This window comes from Bos indicus, chromosome 10, assembly GCF_029378745.1.
Source record: "Bos indicus isolate NIAB-ARS_2022 breed Sahiwal x Tharparkar chromosome 10, NIAB-ARS_B.indTharparkar_mat_pri_1.0, whole genome shotgun sequence".
NCBI lineage: Eukaryota > Metazoa > Chordata > Mammalia > Artiodactyla > Bovidae > Bos > Bos indicus.
The window spans coordinates 72,670,606-72,689,085 of NC_091769.1; the positions used below are offsets into that span (position 1 = coordinate 72,670,606).

Here is an 18,480-nt window from a genome sequence, read left to right on the forward strand (position 1 = left end):
AGGGAAGCACATTGTTGTTTTCTGTGACAGGAATGCACTTTTCTAGGTCTTGTGGGTTGGCTCCCTCTCAAGGTTCAATCTCTCTTCTGCAGTGTTACTTCCTCAGAGACCTTCCTTGACCAGTCTATGTTCCTACCTCTACCCATTCTCCATTCTCAATCTCTAAAACCCTGTTATTGACTATATAGCATTGACCATTATCTGAATGTGTTGTTTATTTACTATCTACTGTATAGGAAATGGTGAGATACAAAGGTAAATGTCCACATTTATTATTAAGGGAAACTGGAAAAGTGGGATTGAATCACATAGCTCAAGGGCTTGAATTCCCATTGAGGGGTTTTAATTGGTTAGCTTCCAAGCAGCTACAAAATATGTTTGAAATAACATACATTTTAATCAACTATACTCCAATATAAAAAATCATTTTGCTACTAAAAAAACTGAAGTATATCAGTAAATCTTGTCAAATGTTTTTAAAATGTTTGGTTAAAAAATTATGAAATATAATCATTCTATAATACTCTGACCCTATACTGTACTCTGAGACATTACAAACTTCAATTGGTTTAACTACATAGAAAACTTTTAAACGAATGATGAGAATATTAAAAAAACTCTAGGAATAATACTTGAAGTTAATTTGATGACTTTAGTTTTGTAATAGAATTGTATGGTTGGTCCCAATCTACTTTATTACCTAGCTTCCTTTTCATTTCAGTGTGGGAGGCATACATCAAAATGTCATTAATTTTAAAATGAGCATCAAAGTGTACCAAGGCTGACTCTTCTACACACTCAGTAATGCAGTTCTATCCATAGTTTTAAGCCAATCACTGGTGGACCCAACTGTGATATAACCAGACTTTGGCTGATGGAAGTGTTTTAAAGATGGGGTTATACTGCTGCTGCTGCTGCTAAGTCACTTCAGTTGTGTCCGACTCTGTGGGACCCCATAGACGGCAGCCCACGAGGTTCCCCCAACCCTGGGATTCTCCAGGCAAGAACACTGGAGTGGGTTGCCATTTCCTTCCCCAATGCATGAAAGTGAAAAGTGAAAGTGAAGACGCTCAGTCATGTCCTACTCTTAGTGACCCCATGGACTGCAGCCTACCAGGCTCCTCCGTCCATGGGATTTTCCAGGCAAGAGTACTGGACTTATACTGAGCCCTTTCAATAAGGCTTGGGAATGGAAAGGTCCTTGAACCTTTCAATTAACTTCACTAAACCTTAGAGGGTATCAGATTCAGATTTGGGACACCCAAATGAGTAAGACACATTTCTTGGCTTGAAGGAGGATGCAGCACAATTAAGTGAACTGGGTAATTTTGTGTAAAGGTCAACAGAGATTATTTTCCCAAAATGACTCTTCTTATCCTTATACTTGCCAGCCTATGAAATGTGTGTGGATTTTTTGTTTTTTCTTTTCCTTACTCTTCTCTGCCTTCCCAGGGATAAACAACTTTTCAACATAATGTATGTATAAATATAAAGTTTATTTAGCATAGTGTTTAGAAAAATAAGTTCACATCATTTCAGAAAACAAATAAAACACTTAATTGTCCAGGCATAAACCCCTATTACAGTACAACATACATACTTTAGATCTTTGGTTGGGTAATTAAGCACAGAAATGTTCTGGGACGCGCTCCGTGTGCCATCACCTGACAGTGCAGTAGAGACTCCGTTACCCACCCCACGATATACATTCGGTATAGATTTTCTCTTTGCGTAAGGCACAGTAAAACCATATTGAGTATATAACTGGTTGTCTCTAAACATACAGTACATGCAACAAAAGAATAAAAATTTTTGAGAACCCTGAAAGCCAAAAGTCACATGCTATATAATTTTGATTAATAAAATGTAAGGTGGTAATAAGAAATTAACATGAAATGTATCAATTAGATACAAAATAACTGTTACGCTCTATTATCTAAGTTCTAGGAAGACTTTTAAAACATCTTCTGTAAAATGTAGTTCTTTTCCCCACAGCCTTCCTGAATTATTTATATTTTTATGATGAGATGATCTGTCAAAAACATTTTAAACAATGAAGAACTTCTGGTTATATACTAACGCACACTTGTCTAACATGTAGTCGAGCAGGCTGCAACGCCTACCCGATAATCTAGCTTTGAACATGCAAGACGCAAGGGCATATACAGGGAGATTGAAGGTCTGTGTGCAATTTAACTATGAATTTTATCTATGGCTATAACATCTACTTGCCTTTCATAACACAAGAAAGGCAATGAAACGCGTACGATTCAGTCTTTTCATTACTATGGATACACGTGAGCTACAAAGCAGTACGACACAGGTGCTCTTGCTTGACTGAGGGACAAACGCATGTTCTCTTTATTAAACAATAGATTGTCCTTTATTGGGTGTAACTAAGAGCTAAACGCCATATTCTGACTGATAAAGAGTGCATAGAGAGGCTCACATTGAAAATCCCGCAGCCAGCAGCAGGGGTTGGGGTTTGAAGGAGAGTTGTTTACCCCTATTCTGATTCCTCTTTGGTGATCATTAGAGGGTCATTTGCAGCATCTTTAAGCATTGGTTTATGTAGGAGAGAAATTCTGCCAAGGGTTCTGAGTCTGACCCTTAGCAATGCAAAAAATATTTGCAATTCTGTGCAGGAAGATCATGGGGTTTATCTTATTTCATTCACATATATATGGGCTTCATACCAACTGGCCCTTATTTTACTGAAAGAACAGAAAAGAACAGTAAGTTCTTTATAATGTGCATTGATTCTTACCTGGTATATTGTGTAGCTACCTGGAGTAATTGTAGGGGTATAATTACATAATGTTAGAGTATGAATAGGTTTCCTAGGTAAGTCTTAAGTTTTGTGCTATCTTTTTTCTTTCTTAAGGTAGAAAATAGGAAGAACTGTGAATAAAAGAGAGGCTTATTATATTTTTGGAAGACAATATAAAACTTTTCTAGTTATATATGTATAACATATATAACTTTTTAAACTTTCCCATCTTTCTTACTGGATGGGTATTTTAAAATCAACAAACTCTTGATATCTGCAGCAATCAAGTGGAAAACATCATTTTTATGTAAACTACACTATAGAACCATGTAATTAATCTCAGTAACATGATCAGCACACACCCAAAGAAACAAACAAGCTGTATAAGTAGTGGTGGAGTGGAAGAGAACTCTAAAATGCCTGACATTGTAAAACAAAACAAAAAACATGTAATTTCAGCAGTTTAGGAACATTCACTAATTCCATTAAAAAATGAGATCTAAGTTCGTTATCAAAATGATGGAGGAGAAAAAATACGATGGGGGAGGAATTCTTCAAAGGGCTCTTCATGTATGCCTGCAAGTTCCATTTGCAATAACAACAAAAGTGAAATCCTCTATGGCCCTTACTCAACATGCTGGACTGACGAGCATGCAGAGAGCTAGAGTGGACCCTTTGTTCCGATCTTAAAGAAAGCAAGATGTGATGACATCTTCATGTTCCACAACTTTCGGTCATCTCTGAAGAGATAATTTCCTCACTTTTCTTGCTTTACAGAGACCAGAGACTTTACTCACTACACAAATGTATTTGTATTATTACATCTTCTCTTCAGAGTCTTGATAACAACTGTATAACCACAGCTCACAGCATTATCAAACAAGCTGCTTACAGAAACCCCCAAAAGATTTAAAGAAGATGCGATAACATAGTGCAAACAACAGTCATACGTCATAATGCAACAACCGATTCAAAATAGAACCAAGTTTCAACAAGACATAATTCTGCTCATTAGAAGATAAAAACTCTTTCCTTACTTTAAAATGGTTGTTTTCATAGCCTCCAGAATTGGTTTTGTTGGTAGTCTGTAATTGTTACTTTTAATGAAACGTTATTAACAATAATTAGTTGTTCAACCATTTGCATCATAAAACATTAAGTGAAACTTAAGTTCTTCAGATTTAAAGCAATTCTGTGAAAGTAACCCTGTTGGATAGTAGAAAAAAGTCATCAGTGCTTCTGTTGACACTTCTGTACCTTAATAAGAATAAAAAGGCCACAAGGTAAAAAGGCACGTAGAATTCTATAGAAAATATATTTAAATGAATAAGAGAGTTGCTAAATAAAGAACAAGAATGTGAAAAAAAGTACCAAAATTCCAATAATGGGAGTTAGATTTCCTGTTTCAGTGTTATTAATATTGACCTTAATAGACTTCTGATAAAAATCATTACTTTTAAAATCCTACAAAAAGTAAAACTTTGTTGGAAATAACTGTTCACTTCCTGTTCAAACAATAAAAATAAATTAAACAGTACCAAAACATTTTTTTCAGTTCATAGTGTCTGAAGTATGAGAAACATATACAGCATAAATAAAATTCACTGTAATTACCCAAATCCTTGCTTATAGGACTAATATATTTACACTCATACTGAAGCTTGTTTCAGTTTTCTTAGTGGAGTTGTGAACTTTCTCAGCCAACTAAACTATTAGCAGTCACATTTGGAACTGTATAGAGACAAAGCAAGACTTTCACAAAAATGCTGAAAAACAGAATTCATATATTCAAAAATATATCCTTCGAATTGTATGAAGTACCACTTATGCTTCTTAACCTTACCAATGCCCATGGAGTAAAAGTAAACAAAAAGAACTGTATTGTTTCTAATGTTCTGTAGTGATATTTAATTTTCTACCTTAAGTGTATACATTTTTAATTTAAAAAACTACCAAGTTCCATTTGACCTTAGAATTAAGTCAACCAAACGATACACTTTGACTTCTTGATACATTTCATCTCTCATGTCTGTCTCCATCTATTGAAAAGAGAACCAAAAGGCTATAGTAATGCAGTTCTACTCCTGCATATTTAACTGTGATCTTCAGCATATTTAACTGTGATCTTCATGCAGATCAATCCAAGGTCTCTTGAATGCATTTACTTGCAAAACTAATGTTTCCCTTCAAATGGGAAAATGCTTTATGTCCTCAAGTCTTCATGAAAAGATTTGCCTGCTGATGCCAGGGGGAAAAAAAAGGAAATTAAGTTTACAAGTCTTGCATATCTTCATCCAATTGGACAGTCTGGAGCTTGGCAAGCTCTTTCTTGTCTGTTTCCAGGTCTTCACAGACAGTCTCCACCATGCTGTCTAGGACATACTTGGATTTGGAGTCCAGCATCATTAAGTTGCTTGTTGTTTTGCTCTCAGAATTTGTTAAGAAATTTTCTTTTATGTTAGCTACTGATTGCATAACTAAATGATGTTCTCTGACAAAATCCTGGTGTACTGTTGGGGAGGGGTGACCCACCTGGTCTTCACCTGTGGGAACTATTTCCCCAAGGGCAGCCTGGGTCATGGGTACTGATAGTAGATCTTGACCAGAAATAAGGGAGCAGTTCTGAAGAGTTGCATAGTTAGTGTTGTTGACTGACGTCACAGTAGATTTGCTTGCCACAGGTGCAGACATTGGCTGGCTATCAGCAATGTCAGGGTTTAGCTCAGTGGGATTTAGTAGGGTTGGGGAAGTCAGGGAGAAGTTGTGAGTTGGGGATACATTAACTAATGAGGAGGACAGTGGGTGGAGGCCACTTCCGGAGATACTTTCAGAAGATAGGTTTGCATTTACTTGTGCATTCTGATTGACAGGCATCAACTGAGAAAACACCAGGCTCCTCTCCACGCCCTCCTGTTTAACAGATCCTATAGTCTGGCCTGAATTAGGAACAGTGTATACCACTGCACTGGGAGCAAGAGAGCTCAAGAAAACCTTTCCTTGTTGGACTGTGGCAGACTCACTTGTAAATGTGCTCCCATCTGAAGTGCTTGAATTTACTGAAATATTACCTAAAAAAAAAGAAAAAAAGTACAGCCTATCATTGATGGAACTGATAAGGAAAGAAAAAAGTTACTTTTTTTCACACATGATTTTTCTTGAGCACTTACAACTACAGATTTCCAGGCTCTGCTCCTGAGAGTCTGACTCAGTAAGTCCCAGAGCAGGTATATTTTTAACTCCTTGAGTAATTCTGGTGACGAAGCAGGAGCAAGAACTACTGGCTTAGAAATCAAATGTGAAAAAAAATCTTTTCCAAGTTCTAATTTCAGTTTTCTGGCTCAGTATTGCTAAGACTTGTTATCTCTCAGTTAGTTAAATAGTTATTGCTAGCTCTGCCAGTTAGAACTAGAAAACAAATGCAAAAGAGAATGCCTTTGTTCACGACAAGCTCAGTAACTGACATAAAATATAAATGGAAATGTAAAAAATACCACAAAAATGAGTTACCCTGGGGCTTAAAGTTAACCATATAAACCTGTACAGACAAGTTGCAATCTTTCACCAAACTAACCATAAAGTAACGTCAACAAAACATTCAATAGATTTTTCTTTCTTTTTGTTGTACTAGTTCTGAATTTTCAGTATTGTAGTGATAGAATTAATGATAATAATGAAATGTGCTTTTAAAAATACAGATCCAACAGCATTAGAACTAAAGCTAATGCTTTTAAAAAGGGTTTCTATCTTTTGAGACTCTCATTATAACATTCTGCAGAGACCAGAAGTAGAAAAAGAAATATAAGTAGAAAGCTGAGATGTTCAAATCAGCTAATTTAAGACGATGCAGATGAAGACGACCCGCCCCCCGCCCCCCCCCTTTACAAACTCCCACCATCAGATAATACCCTTTTCCTCTGAGCCTTCACCTAGGTATGGGGGAAAATGGCAATTATCTTGCCATTTAAGGAAAGGTGGGCCTAGGGGAGTTTTGTGACAGAATAATTCAAATGGGAAGTTTACCTTGATCTTGAATTAGATGTGCAGTAGATACTCTTCATTATTTTGAGAAAATACTCCAATGTTAAAGTAAATATTATTTTGAGAAAACAGTTCAAAGTTAAAGGTAATTCACCTAAAACATTTCCCTCCTTAAATTACTAGAATAATTGTGATTATGTTGCCACCTATATTGATAAATGTCATAAATATATGTATGTCTTCCTAACATTTTTAAGCACCCTAAATGCAAAGGCATGTCTTTAAACAAACAAAAAATGAAAACTTTATTTGAACTTAAGAAAAACATTTCTATGCATGTTTCAGCTCTTTTCTAACATAAATCTTTGTTTTAGGTCAAACAAACGAAAAAGGCTTTAAAATTCTTGTTGGCTACTAAATTGCAGTAAAAGACATCTGAAATAGATGTTTACTTTGTCGCGTGTTTGTGAAATTATTTGCCAGTGTATATGTGAACAAAGTTATTTGTTATTTTTGGATAGGGCCATATATAACATAACAGATGAGACATTTTCTCAAACTGCTATTGCATATAAGTAAAATAATGTTTCTCAAAGTTTTTATATTATGAAATACATACGTGAAGGGTAAAAGCAGATATGATCTAAAGCTTGATATTTAAGTACAGTTGCAATTGAATTAGAAATTGAATAATTTCAAAATCAATTTAAAAAACCCAGCTGTGAAATGATCTACAAAGTATAATTTTATAGTGATATTAAAAAAAGGGCTTATCTTCTTAGATTATAAAGTGAGTAAAATGTAGAAATTCTGCTTTTCTATGTAAATTTCAACTACAGAAAGATAATCTACCTTGTCTAGCCATTTGTAAGAAAGGCATGGTATCTATGAGAAAGGCTGACTCCCCAAATACTTTACTGAGAACTGCAATACACAATTACTCTAAGAGAATGTTGCTTCCTGGACCCATCTGGTTAAACTTATGTCTTCAATTCACCCAGACAAGTCTAAGGATTGACAGTTCTGTCATTTGATCTTAGCTATTTTAACTGAAAATGCTGTTCTTATTCATACTGAATGTCCCATTGTAAGAATTAACTATTAGTCTGTAATAATTTTCCATGGCAGCACTTCTTTAGATTATGTATGAGAAGTATTCCTGCCTTTCTCTTCCCCAATGTATACACCATGCTTTTCTGCTCAAATCTGTTGTCTTTAAAATGTTATCTACTATTTGGAAATTTCCTAAAGAGAGAAAAAGGGTTAGATCCATATTAAAGTATTATACAACTAAGCACTTTGGCTTTCTCTGTGGCTTGACTATTTCTGCCCTGTGTTGGATAGTGACTTAGCGTAATCTTTTCTATAGCCTGGAACAATGAAGAAATAAATAGCATGCTGAAGGACTGTTGTGTGTTACTATACTGCCGTTTTACCCAAAGAGAAACAAATGTGCAGAATGGAATTCACTGCACAACAATATTTCCATCAGTACCTCGAACAAACTGAACTAGACCATAGTTGTAGAAAAAAAGAGATTGAATAAATTGATTTTTTTTTTAATAAAAACATTTTACAGGAAGCTGATCTTTAAGGCAAAGTTTCTTATTTTTGTTTCGGTAAAAATTTGGACTTTCAGATTTGCTTCCACAAAGGCAAAATATGCACTAACACCTCCTACTTCTGAAGTCAGGGGGCTCTTCAACCTCCATTCTAACCATTCCTGTTTCTATAGAAAAACAGTAACACAAAGCTCTCCAGATTTGCTTAAAGTCGCTGAAGAACTGGCGTATCAGGCTCAGGTCCTCCAAATTTCATCTCAGTGCTTTCTTTAGGAGATGTCTTGGTAAAGCCAGAAACATAAAATAAGGCTTACAGTTGCCTTCATAAAGAAACCCACACATTTAACAGGCTAGTATACATGCAGAACAAACAATCATATATTCCTCTGTTTTTCCTTTAGGTCTGTTAATCTTACTTATAGGAGGAACATGAACACAAATGATCCAGTCTTTTTAGCTTGCTCTTCTAAAACACCTTTTGCTCAGATAAATGATGCTTAGGTGAAGTGTACACATTCTTACCAACTGCTTGGCTCATTTTGTGTTCTTAGCAATATTATTAATTTTTAATCTTAAAATATCAAGCAATGGGTTACTGTGTAAGTACCAATTGACTTAGCATATTTCTATAATTGTAGAACTGGCAGGACTCACTGTGAACTGTATTTTTCCATTCAGTTGTTGGGAAAATAAAAGCCCACCCCCAGGATGCCAGGGAACCAAGCAAGCTGGATATTACATGGATGTTGTGAAGGAGGAGAAACAAATTAAGACTATTCTGCAGCCGTAGCAGCCAGTAAGGTACCCGAAGACTAATAGCAATCTATAGCTCTCACCAAATGCGTCATTTACAGCAGCTGGCTAAAACATTCACTGATGCATTATGGTACCAAATAAGACTTTTACCTTGTGAAGCTGCCACTGAAACAGGAGGCAGCTGCAGTGGAGAGAATCCAATGCTTCCATTAAGGAACTGGCTGTTTGCTCCAGAATTGGGGATCTGGACGATGCCATACTGGTTAATTTGCACTGGTGTGGTAAAAGTCACCACAGAGCCTCCATCCTGGGAAGCCACTGTTTGAATACTTTCTCTTTTCACCTCGGCACTGGGTATCAGCCCTGGGAACGACACGGGAGCACTGGGGCTATAGGAGGTGGTGGCTGCTGAGTTAGCTGAAGAGCTCTGGAGAACTTTGAATTCCTTCACGTCCTGGGAGGTAGACCCCAGTATGTCAGTCATGGATATACCATTGCTCATAATGTTTGATGCCATTTTTGGTGGGTTCAAAGATACTGTCTGTGTATTTCCCACACTTAATCCATTAAGGATAACTCCATTGGGTCCCTGAATGAAAGAATTACCATTAAGGAAGACAGGTGAAGTACTTGCAGGTACCAAACTTCCGTTCAATAAAACTCCAGAGGAGCTTAACGATATTTTAGCATTTCCAATTTGTTGCATATATACTGGCTCCAGGTGACTGGAAAGGCTGAGGTTGGTGACACCATCGGATGAACCGGAGAGTTGATGAGGAGACAAGTCTTCATGACCCTTGCTGGATTCATCTTCAGTGCTAGGATTGCCATCTGACTCACTGTACAGAGGAGGAAATCAAGACGTTCAGAAAGTCAGGGGCATGACAAGGTACATAGCGCCAACTGTTTGTAAAACCAGCCTCGAACCCCATTAAAAGCTGTGTCTAAGGAAAGCACAGCAGAAAATCTTTTAGTCTTGTTTTAGCTATGAGGGATTTCAGCAGATTTTGACCAGGGTATCTAGGAAGAGGAATTCTCCTATCTCAGTCACCTTTACTAATAATAAATTCAGAGAACGCCCAGAGATCTGAAAGATGTAAATTCAGCTAACAGGATTTACAGAATTGTATACTTTTTTTTTTTGGGTAGCCCTGAAATTATTTCTTACTGTTAAAAATGCTTCTACCTATACCATAGGAAAAAACTCATCAAAGGGGTGGTCAATCATCTTGCTTTAGGAACTCTTTCCCTTCCCTTCAAACCAATTCAGATTAGGGTGGTTTTGGAGGTAAATGAAACTGTCAAAGGAGCAGGAGATGGGAAATACTGGCTTTTGTTTGCCAGTTAGTTAACGAGAGATCATATTCTCACCTGCTCCCAAACTTCTACTCCACCAGATTGACAACTGTTTCATTCAACAAAGTGGCTGTTTCAGAACTGTTATGTGCAGTCGCCTTTGAATCCAAAGGATGCCATAAGGGCCTATTTAACGAACACCAGCCAGTGCCCTGGGGAGGTGGGAGGGAAAGGATGTGGGTCACTCAGTGGCCTTGTACTTATCAGACCCCTTCCCCAGTACCCTCAGTTCTTCTGCTCCGTTGCAGACCAGACTGTGTTCCTCACCTCTCCGATTTGGGGGGAAATACCAAATCCAGGGAATGGTAGTGGTGGGGGTTTCCCATTTGGTCTGAGGCTGGGGAGGGGGGTGGGGACGGGGGGCGTAGAACAGCGGCCGTTTGGAGCGCGGCGGGACTTGGCCCAGTAGAAGATCCGACATCCCTGCAGTGCCCAGCAGTCGGTTCGCTTTCATGCCTTGGGGAGGGGATTACTCGGGCTTTGGGCTGCGGGGCCAGGAGCGCAGAAAGCGCTTTGATTTACGAGCTGAGGCTGAGCCGCCGTCGCCGTCTGCGAGGGTGACTCACCGGGGGTGCGGGTGGGAGGTAGATCCGGAGAGGGGCCTCAACCAGGCAACTGGGCCGGGGGCGGGGGTGTGGAGTAGGGAGAGAAGCAGGCTGAGCGTGGCGGAGGAGACCCGGGGAACGCGCCGGGGAGTGGAGGCTGCAGGGCAGTTGGACTGCGCGCCGCTCCCACCCCCTAGACCTGGCCTGCAGATTCCGTAGGCGATGGGATCCGCTGCCTCAAGCAGGAGCGGGGGCAGGTGGCGTGGAGTTACCAAGGGGCCTCCTCCGGGTCGCCCCGCAAGTCTGCGGAGGGGTGCACGTAGGTCGGGGTGCACGCCGGTCGCGGGGCGCGTTTTGTTTTGGTTACCGCCAGGCCGGGCTCGGACACCGAGCCTTCCTCCCTGCCTGGGGCGAGGAATGCCGGAGCCGTGGCTCGTAGCTCCCGGCCCCGCGGGAGCGCAGGGCAGGAGCGGCCCACAGCGGGCTCTGGAATGCGCCGGGCGATCACCTTCTCCCGGCCGGGCCGGGCTCCCCGGCTCCCAGATTCCGCCCTACAGCAGAGCCTACGAGCTGCTTTTTGGATTCTTTCTCTCCTGTCCCCGCGGGGTTGGCTTTACACTTCGTCCAACAATACAACACAGAGACTCTCAGACTAGGTGTCTGACTCAGGAGGACGTACCAAAGAGACGGAAAACCCGGTATTTTCTACCAGTTGGGAAAAAATAAATACCTGGCAGTCAAAAAGTTCAAACCCGCCAGGGTGGGCGCTCAGAGAGGTGCGGAGTGGATAGCGCCCCCACTTCTTTCCTGCCTCCCGCCCGGTGCCAGCCTGCCTCTACCCCCCATCACCACGCCAGGAAGGAGACACGCAGTTGTCCGGGGCCAAGGAAGCAGTCCCGCAGCCCCACCACCCCCGAGGCGCTGAAATCCGATCCGAAGGAGTTCAGAATCAGGTTTCAAAACACCGCAGAGCCGAGCCGCACCAACACCCCACAGTTGCCGCGGCCGCGAAGGGAACCAGCGAGGGCAGGGTGAATGATTAACTCTGTCACATAAAACCTCGACACCCCCAGACCCCCTTCTGCGCCGCCAGCCCCCCCCCCCCCCCCCCGCCGCCCCGTTCTCCTTCCAGAACGGCCACGGCCACCTCCAAAGCGGGCCCCAGCCGGCCGAACCCTGGGGGTCCGGGGAGCGCGCGCGCGCGCTGGGCTGGCGTGACCCCTCTGAGGCGCAGACCCGGCCCGGCGCTGGCAACCTCCGTGGGCCTCGGGCGGACAGGAGAACTACCGTTCCGGCGCCTACACACGCTCCTTCGCCCGGACAGAACCGGAGAGAGAGTGGCAACTTCAAAGCCGGCGGGATGGGGGTGGGAAGCCGGGCAGTAGTGGCCAGCCGAGGTGGGGGCGGGGACTGAGACCTAGGCAGGCGACCAGAAACTTCTGGGGGGAGGTGGGGGAGGGTAAGGAGAGAGGTTCCCCCGCCCCTCGCCCCCCCACCCCCCGCCCCGCGCCCCGGGCCGGGGAGAGAGGTGGGGGGCGGGGAGAGGTGGGCAGCCGGACCAGGCTGGTGGGGAAGGTAAGCGCCATGTTTGCGAGCACTTGGAGGAAAAGAAAGCTGGGAAGGGGGTGGGGGAGAGGAAGGGGGAGGAGGAGGAAAGTTGGCGCTCACCTTTTGGACTGGGTCTCGGAGGGGTTCCGATCGCGCTGCCGGCGGTTCTTGAACCAGTTGCTGACCTGGGTGAGGGAGAGGCCGGTGATCTTGGCCAGGTGCCGCTTCTCGGCCGGCGAAGGGTAGCGATTCTGCTTGTAGAGCTCCTTGAGCGCGTTGCGCGACTTCTCCTTGAAACAATACACCGTCTCCTCGCCGTCCCAGATGGTGCGGGGCAGGGGGAATTTCCTGCGTAGCCGGTACTTGTCCACCGCGCCCAGCGGCCGGCCGCGGGCTCGCTCGGCCTCGGTGTAGCGCGCCTTGTACCAGAGCTGCTGCAGCAGCGGGTGGTTAGCCGACTCGAAGCTGTGGCTCTCGAGGATGCTGTAGAGCTCGGGGTAGATGCCCTGGTGGAAGGCCACCAGCGCTCGCGCCTTCAGCAGGCTCTCGTTGCCACGTAGCAGGTCGCTCTGGGGCAGGGACCACAGGAACCGGGCCAGGCGGTCCAGGTTGCCCCCCTGCTGCAGCGCCTCGCACACGCAGGCGACATGGTCTGGCGAGAAGGCCAGTGGGGTCTGCGCGGCGGCGGCCGCGGCGTGGTGGTGCCTGCCCAGAAGTTCCGAGTGGAGTTGTACCTGATCCACCGCCGCCCCGGCCGCCGCCGCCACTGCAGCCACTGCCCCTTCCTCTCCGCTCACCCTGGCGGCGGCAGCCGCGGCGTCCCCCGGCTCCAGGGGGAAAGGGGCTGGAGCCGGGGGGCTCAGCCCCGCCGCCGCCGCCGCGCCCCCCGCCACTTCTCGGGGCGCCTCCTGCCCCTCCGAGGCGCTTTCCATCCCATTCTCCTGCTTGATGTCCGCCGCACTTGCAATCTGCCCGGTGGGGGAGGAAGAGGACATTTTTTTGTTGTTGTTTATTTTCCTCCCTCCCTCACTCCCTCGCACTCTTTTCCTCTTTCTTTTCCCCTCTCTTACTCCTCCTTCTTCGTCTCCCTCCCCCCTCCCCCCCTCCGGAAAGCCCACTCCCTCCCTCCTGGTTTCGGCTGGATCTGGCCGATCAGGTTTCCCCCCGGCCACGCAGTCACCATTAAGATAGCTGCTAGAGCAAAGTAGTGTAAAAGGATAGCTGCTTTCTGCCGTTCCCCCAACGTGACTCCTCCGGTTGCTGCATACTATATGGCACTGGCGGCCGGGCCGGCTCGGCCGCGCCACCCCATTGGCTATTTCGCATTCAGAGGGAGGAGGAGACACAGTTTCTATCCCTGTCTATCACCCGCCTCCCACTCCACCCCTTGCAGTTCCCTCTCCCTTGACCCCCAGGCACCTATACCTGAAGGAAAACACCGACATTCTTTTCAGGCCCTGCTTCTGGGCGGGAACGTGCCTAACGTGGCCTGAAAACTGGACAGAAGACTCTTTGAAAGAGAGTCCCTACGATTCCAATGGGAATACTAATCGTGTGACCTCAAGGTCTGGATGCTAGATTCTTAACAAAGAGGCCACCCTCAGTATCTAGATGACAAAATTTCAGCTTCCCTGCTTTCACCCTACTTTCCATTGTCTTTATTAAGGATTTTGTATTGAAAAGGGTCAAGAATAAAATGGCACTAGGGAATGCCCTATGGGGGAAGCGTTCACAGAAAATTAAAATTCCAAAGGAGGAGGGATGCTTGAAAATGGTGTAAATAGCCCACTGAGAACACAAAAACAAGAAGCCTTAAAAAAAATGTTTTTAACCTTAAGTCACCTGGAGGGCTGGCAACCCAACTGAGATGAACCTGATACAACGAAGTATGTAGACTGTTTTACCATGTTTATCCTGGGTCAGCAGGGTAGAAGAGATCTAACTTGTAGATTATAATAACAGTATGGAAATTTAAGCTTCTATATGAACCTCTTTTAATGGAAGTGTATGAATAGTTTTTTGGAGACGATCTTCCTGGTAGAAACCAATCTCTATGTGCAGGTGTCTTGGAGGAGATGAGTCCAGGATCAGCAGCCATTTCCACAATATAAACAGATGGGAGACTGCCCTCTGGTTTGAGGTGAAGTGCCTGAGGGTGTGGAGTCTGCTGCTTTTTGCAGCTATGCATCTTTCCTTCACAGTTTGCGTGAGGTTTTCACTCCAAAAAGAATGAACCCCTCTCTCCTTCTCTGATTACTGTGGGTCACTTGAATCTACCTGCTGATACTCATTCTCAAAAATGCAACATTTTAATGACTTCGTCCTAACCTTTACTTCTAGGTGGCTTTGTTTTGTTTCTGCTTCCCAATTACCTGTAAATGCTCACTTCAGCATATTTTAAAGCAACTGTTTAGGTCACCTGCTATGGTATTCAGCTTGATGAGATTTTCCTTTTTTGTGGACAGGCTGCATTTTTATTGCTGGTCAACAATCAAGTCATTTTACTTTGGGCTTAACTTGCTTTTGTACTACCCTAATGAAGCCAGCACTGACATCTCTGGTAGATTCAAAATTTATAATTATACAAAAGACCACATGTTTCTATCCCATTGGAAATATCCAGTTAGGCATTGAACTTCTGGACAATATCTGAGATTCATAACTTTATTGAATTTTTAAAAATATGCTTTTTATTTTAGAATAATTTTGACTTATAATACAGTCATAAAGAGAATAGGGTTCTCACTTACTCTTTACCTAACTTTCCATGATGTTAATATCTTACATTATAGCAATACATTTGTCCAAACAAATTAACATTGGTGCAATACTGTTAACTGAACTCAGGACCTTTTTTTGGATTCACCAGTTTTTTCACTAATATCTGTCTTCTGTTCCTGGATCTAATTCTGGATATCACATTCCATTTAGTTCCTTGAATTTTAAAAGTGTATTTATCAGAGCAAAGTAGACAGGAGGTAGTGTGGTTTAGTGGAAAGCATGTGGATTTGGGGATCAGTTAGCTAGGTGTAGGTTTAATCCTAGCTCTGCCATTTATTAGCTACTTGACTATAAAAAGTGGACAGGATTGTTGTGAGGATTAAATGAGATAAGATGTGCCCAAAAGCACCTGGCACATAATTAATCTTTGTTAAATGTTTTTTATCTCCCTCATGATAGTGCAAAGTAGGAAACTTTTCAGTTGTATATACCTAATGAAAATTCATTTGGCTATATTAAAGGGCTATCCAAGTGCAGATCATAGGAATCTTCCTCAGGCTTATTATTAATCAAATATAATGCATTAACTTGGAAAATCATGCATTGGGTTTCTGCATGTCTTGTGTATATTTGCCTCCAGAGTCTCAAGTTCAACAGATATCCTGTTTTATAATATCTGTAGCCTGTAGCTACGTTGGTATTCTATAGCTCCAGTAAGAGATTTCTATAGGACCAGAAGTGAAATCCAACACCAGGCTCCGGATTCCTTTAGCTGGCTGAGTGTCCGAGCTCATTCTGGCAGCAATTCGAAGTGGGCTGGAAGCCCTTGACTCAAATATGGTTAGCTACATTGATGTAGAACACCAGACTTGAGGGTATGTGGAGTTAATCTTGGGGCACTTTTTTGTCAAATGACTTGTAAAATTGCTGAGTACTTGCTTCTACTTCCTGTGTCTGCCATACTGTGAACGTTGAGTCTGCTGTGCTGATGTACAGACTAAAGCTATGTTTTGATTTGGGAAAATGGAGTTGAGGTTGGGATTGCCTAAGAGTGAAAACTAAGCTGCTTGTTTCTCTTTCTCTTCCTTCCTGCCTGAAGATAATGATGAGCAACACAGAAATCTTTTGCCATTTTAGCATAGTGAAGAAAACATAGTTCAGCACAAAATATTGCACTTTGCTTAAAAATATCTAATGGCGTTGCTATCAAGAATGGAGATTTCTGGGGCTTCCCTGGTGGCTCAGTGGTGAAGAATCTGCCTGCCAAAGCAGGAGACACAGGTTTGACCCCTGGTTGGGGAAGATCCCACATGCCACTGAGCAACTAAGCCCCTGCCCCACAACTGTTGAGCCTGTGCTCTAGAGCCGGAGAGACGCAACTACGGAGCCCGCATGCCACAACTACTGAAGCCTGTATGCCCTAGAGCCCAAACTCCACGACAGGAGAAGCCATCGCAGTGAGAAGCCCACATACTGCAACTAGAGAGTAGCCCCCGGTCTCTTGCAACTAGAGAAAAGCCTGAGCAGCAGCGAAGACCCAGCACAGCCAAAAAAAAAAAAAAAGAATGGAGATTTCTTTTCTCAAAACCGACTTTGGCTATCTGGATAGAGGGAAGGCTGTGTATCTGTATCTTGGTCAGTTCTTTCTGCTTCCAAAAACTTATATTAAGGAAGTTAGGTTGTAAAGTAGTCTCCTAGGTAGGAGGTGTTCCTTTGCTATTTAGTGACCAACAGTTGATGATATGTAATCAGCATTTCTGAAAGATCTTTCATTTGCTAAATATTTATTGAGTTCTGATTAAGTGCATGGTTTTGCATTACATACTGAAGGATAAAATTGGGGTCTCTGACCCTGAGTAACTTAAAATCTAGTAGGGGAAGCAAGACATATTTGTAAGTAAGTACAATACAGGATATATGAGTGTTAAGGATAAAGAGATTAATTCTGAGAGGCAAAAGGCAATGGGGAATGGATTTTTAGCTGGATCTTTAAGGACAAGAATTTTGAGAGTTCAAGGATAGAGTTCATTAGAGGCAGAGGGAACAAAGCATGGAGCCATGAAGCCGTGTGGTTTATTTCTGAATATACTGAGTAATTCAGTGTGTCAGAAGTGTGGGTTTTATATAGGTGTATGATGGGAGATTAGCTTAAAAGGCATGTTGGGGACAAATTATGAGGGACTTTGAATGAAATGCTCATTTTCCTGTGGTGTGGTGGACATAGTGGTATAGTGGCTATGTTGTGAGTAATATTATGGCCATATAGTTGAGTGGTCCAGGGTTGGGCACTGGCACCAAACCAAAACATTCAGTCTTTCTCTAGGATTTTTCAAACTTACCTAAAAAAAGAGAAGACTGGTAGAAGGAGTCTTGGATGTAATACGTGGGAGTTCTCAGTGACCAAACTCTCTGCCTGTCGAGGATGCTAATGAGCACTAGATGAGGAGAGTGACCTAGTGAGTCACCTGGATGATGGTGGAGGGAAAGATCCTGGCAGAGACTTAAGTGCCAGGTTCTAGTTCTCTCCCAAATGTAGCAGCATTTTTGCCTCTTAGTGATGTTAATTTCCCCAGGAGCCAGAAACTCCACTTGAACTGGCCTAGGCAAAAAGATGAAAATTTTGGATCATAATACCAGAATGGGAAGAGTAGAATGCAGTTGGTCAGACTTAAAGACCCATTCATTGTCCCTTTTCACTGGCCTCTGCGTCTTTCATCAAAGTAGTTTTGTCTTTCAAAGGGGCTTTCCCCAGGAGGTTGGAACCCTGGGCTTCCAGGAGTTCCCAGCACACATTTTCTAGCTTTAAGAGGCTCTGCTGCTTTTTCCTTACTGCCAATTTGATAAATTCTAGGGATGATCTCTGATTGGTCCATAGGGTTCTGTTGTCAACCCCAAGGCCAGAGGGCCAGCATTGCAATTGGCAGGCCCATTAGAACTGCCCAGTTCTGTGGGGGAGGAGCTGTTTTCCCTAAGAACAGGGTGGGATGCTATCCACAGTCAACAAAACAATACAAGCCTTCAACAGATTGGGAAGGTTTAACCTGGGTTCATAGCCTTGGGGCTGGAAAGGAAGGGTTGCCTTTGAGAAACATTATCCAAGAGAGGTAGAATCTGCACTTAAGTATGCTAGAGGATGAGCAGATTTGGGAAGAGAAATACTGGGCTCCTATTACTTGTAGCTCAGTCAATAAAGAATCCACTTGCAATGCCGGAGACCTGGGTTCAATTCCTGGGTCAGGAAGAT

General features: G+C 43.1%; 1 protein-coding gene across 3 annotated transcripts; it reads right to left on the reverse strand.

Moving 5' to 3' along the window:
* Nucleotides 1-1,475: 1,475 nt before the first annotated feature.
* On the reverse strand, nt 1,476-13,781 carry LOC109565221 (homeobox protein SIX4). Of its 3 annotated transcripts, XM_070797694.1 has the most exons (4): nt 13,696-13,781; nt 12,636-13,483; nt 9,217-9,905; nt 1,476-5,838 (listed from the first exon to the last, which is right to left on the reverse strand). In XM_070797694.1, exons 1-4 carry the CDS (start codon nt 13,696-13,698, stop codon nt 5,042-5,044), a joined length of 2,337 nt encoding a protein of 778 aa, XP_070653795.1. In that variant the 5' UTR covers nt 13,699-13,781; the 3' UTR covers nt 1,476-5,041. The 3 variants fall into 3 exon arrangements, 2 of the variants coding, with proteins under 2 accessions (XP_070653795.1, XP_070653794.1); XM_070797693.1 differs by lacking the exon at nt 13,696-13,781 and having other exon boundaries at nt 12,636-13,596; XR_011568940.1 differs by lacking the exons at nt 1,476-5,838; nt 13,696-13,781 and adding an exon at nt 10,438-10,574 and having other exon boundaries at nt 9,769-9,905; nt 12,636-13,596.
* Nucleotides 13,782-18,480: the final 4,699 nt, after the last annotated feature.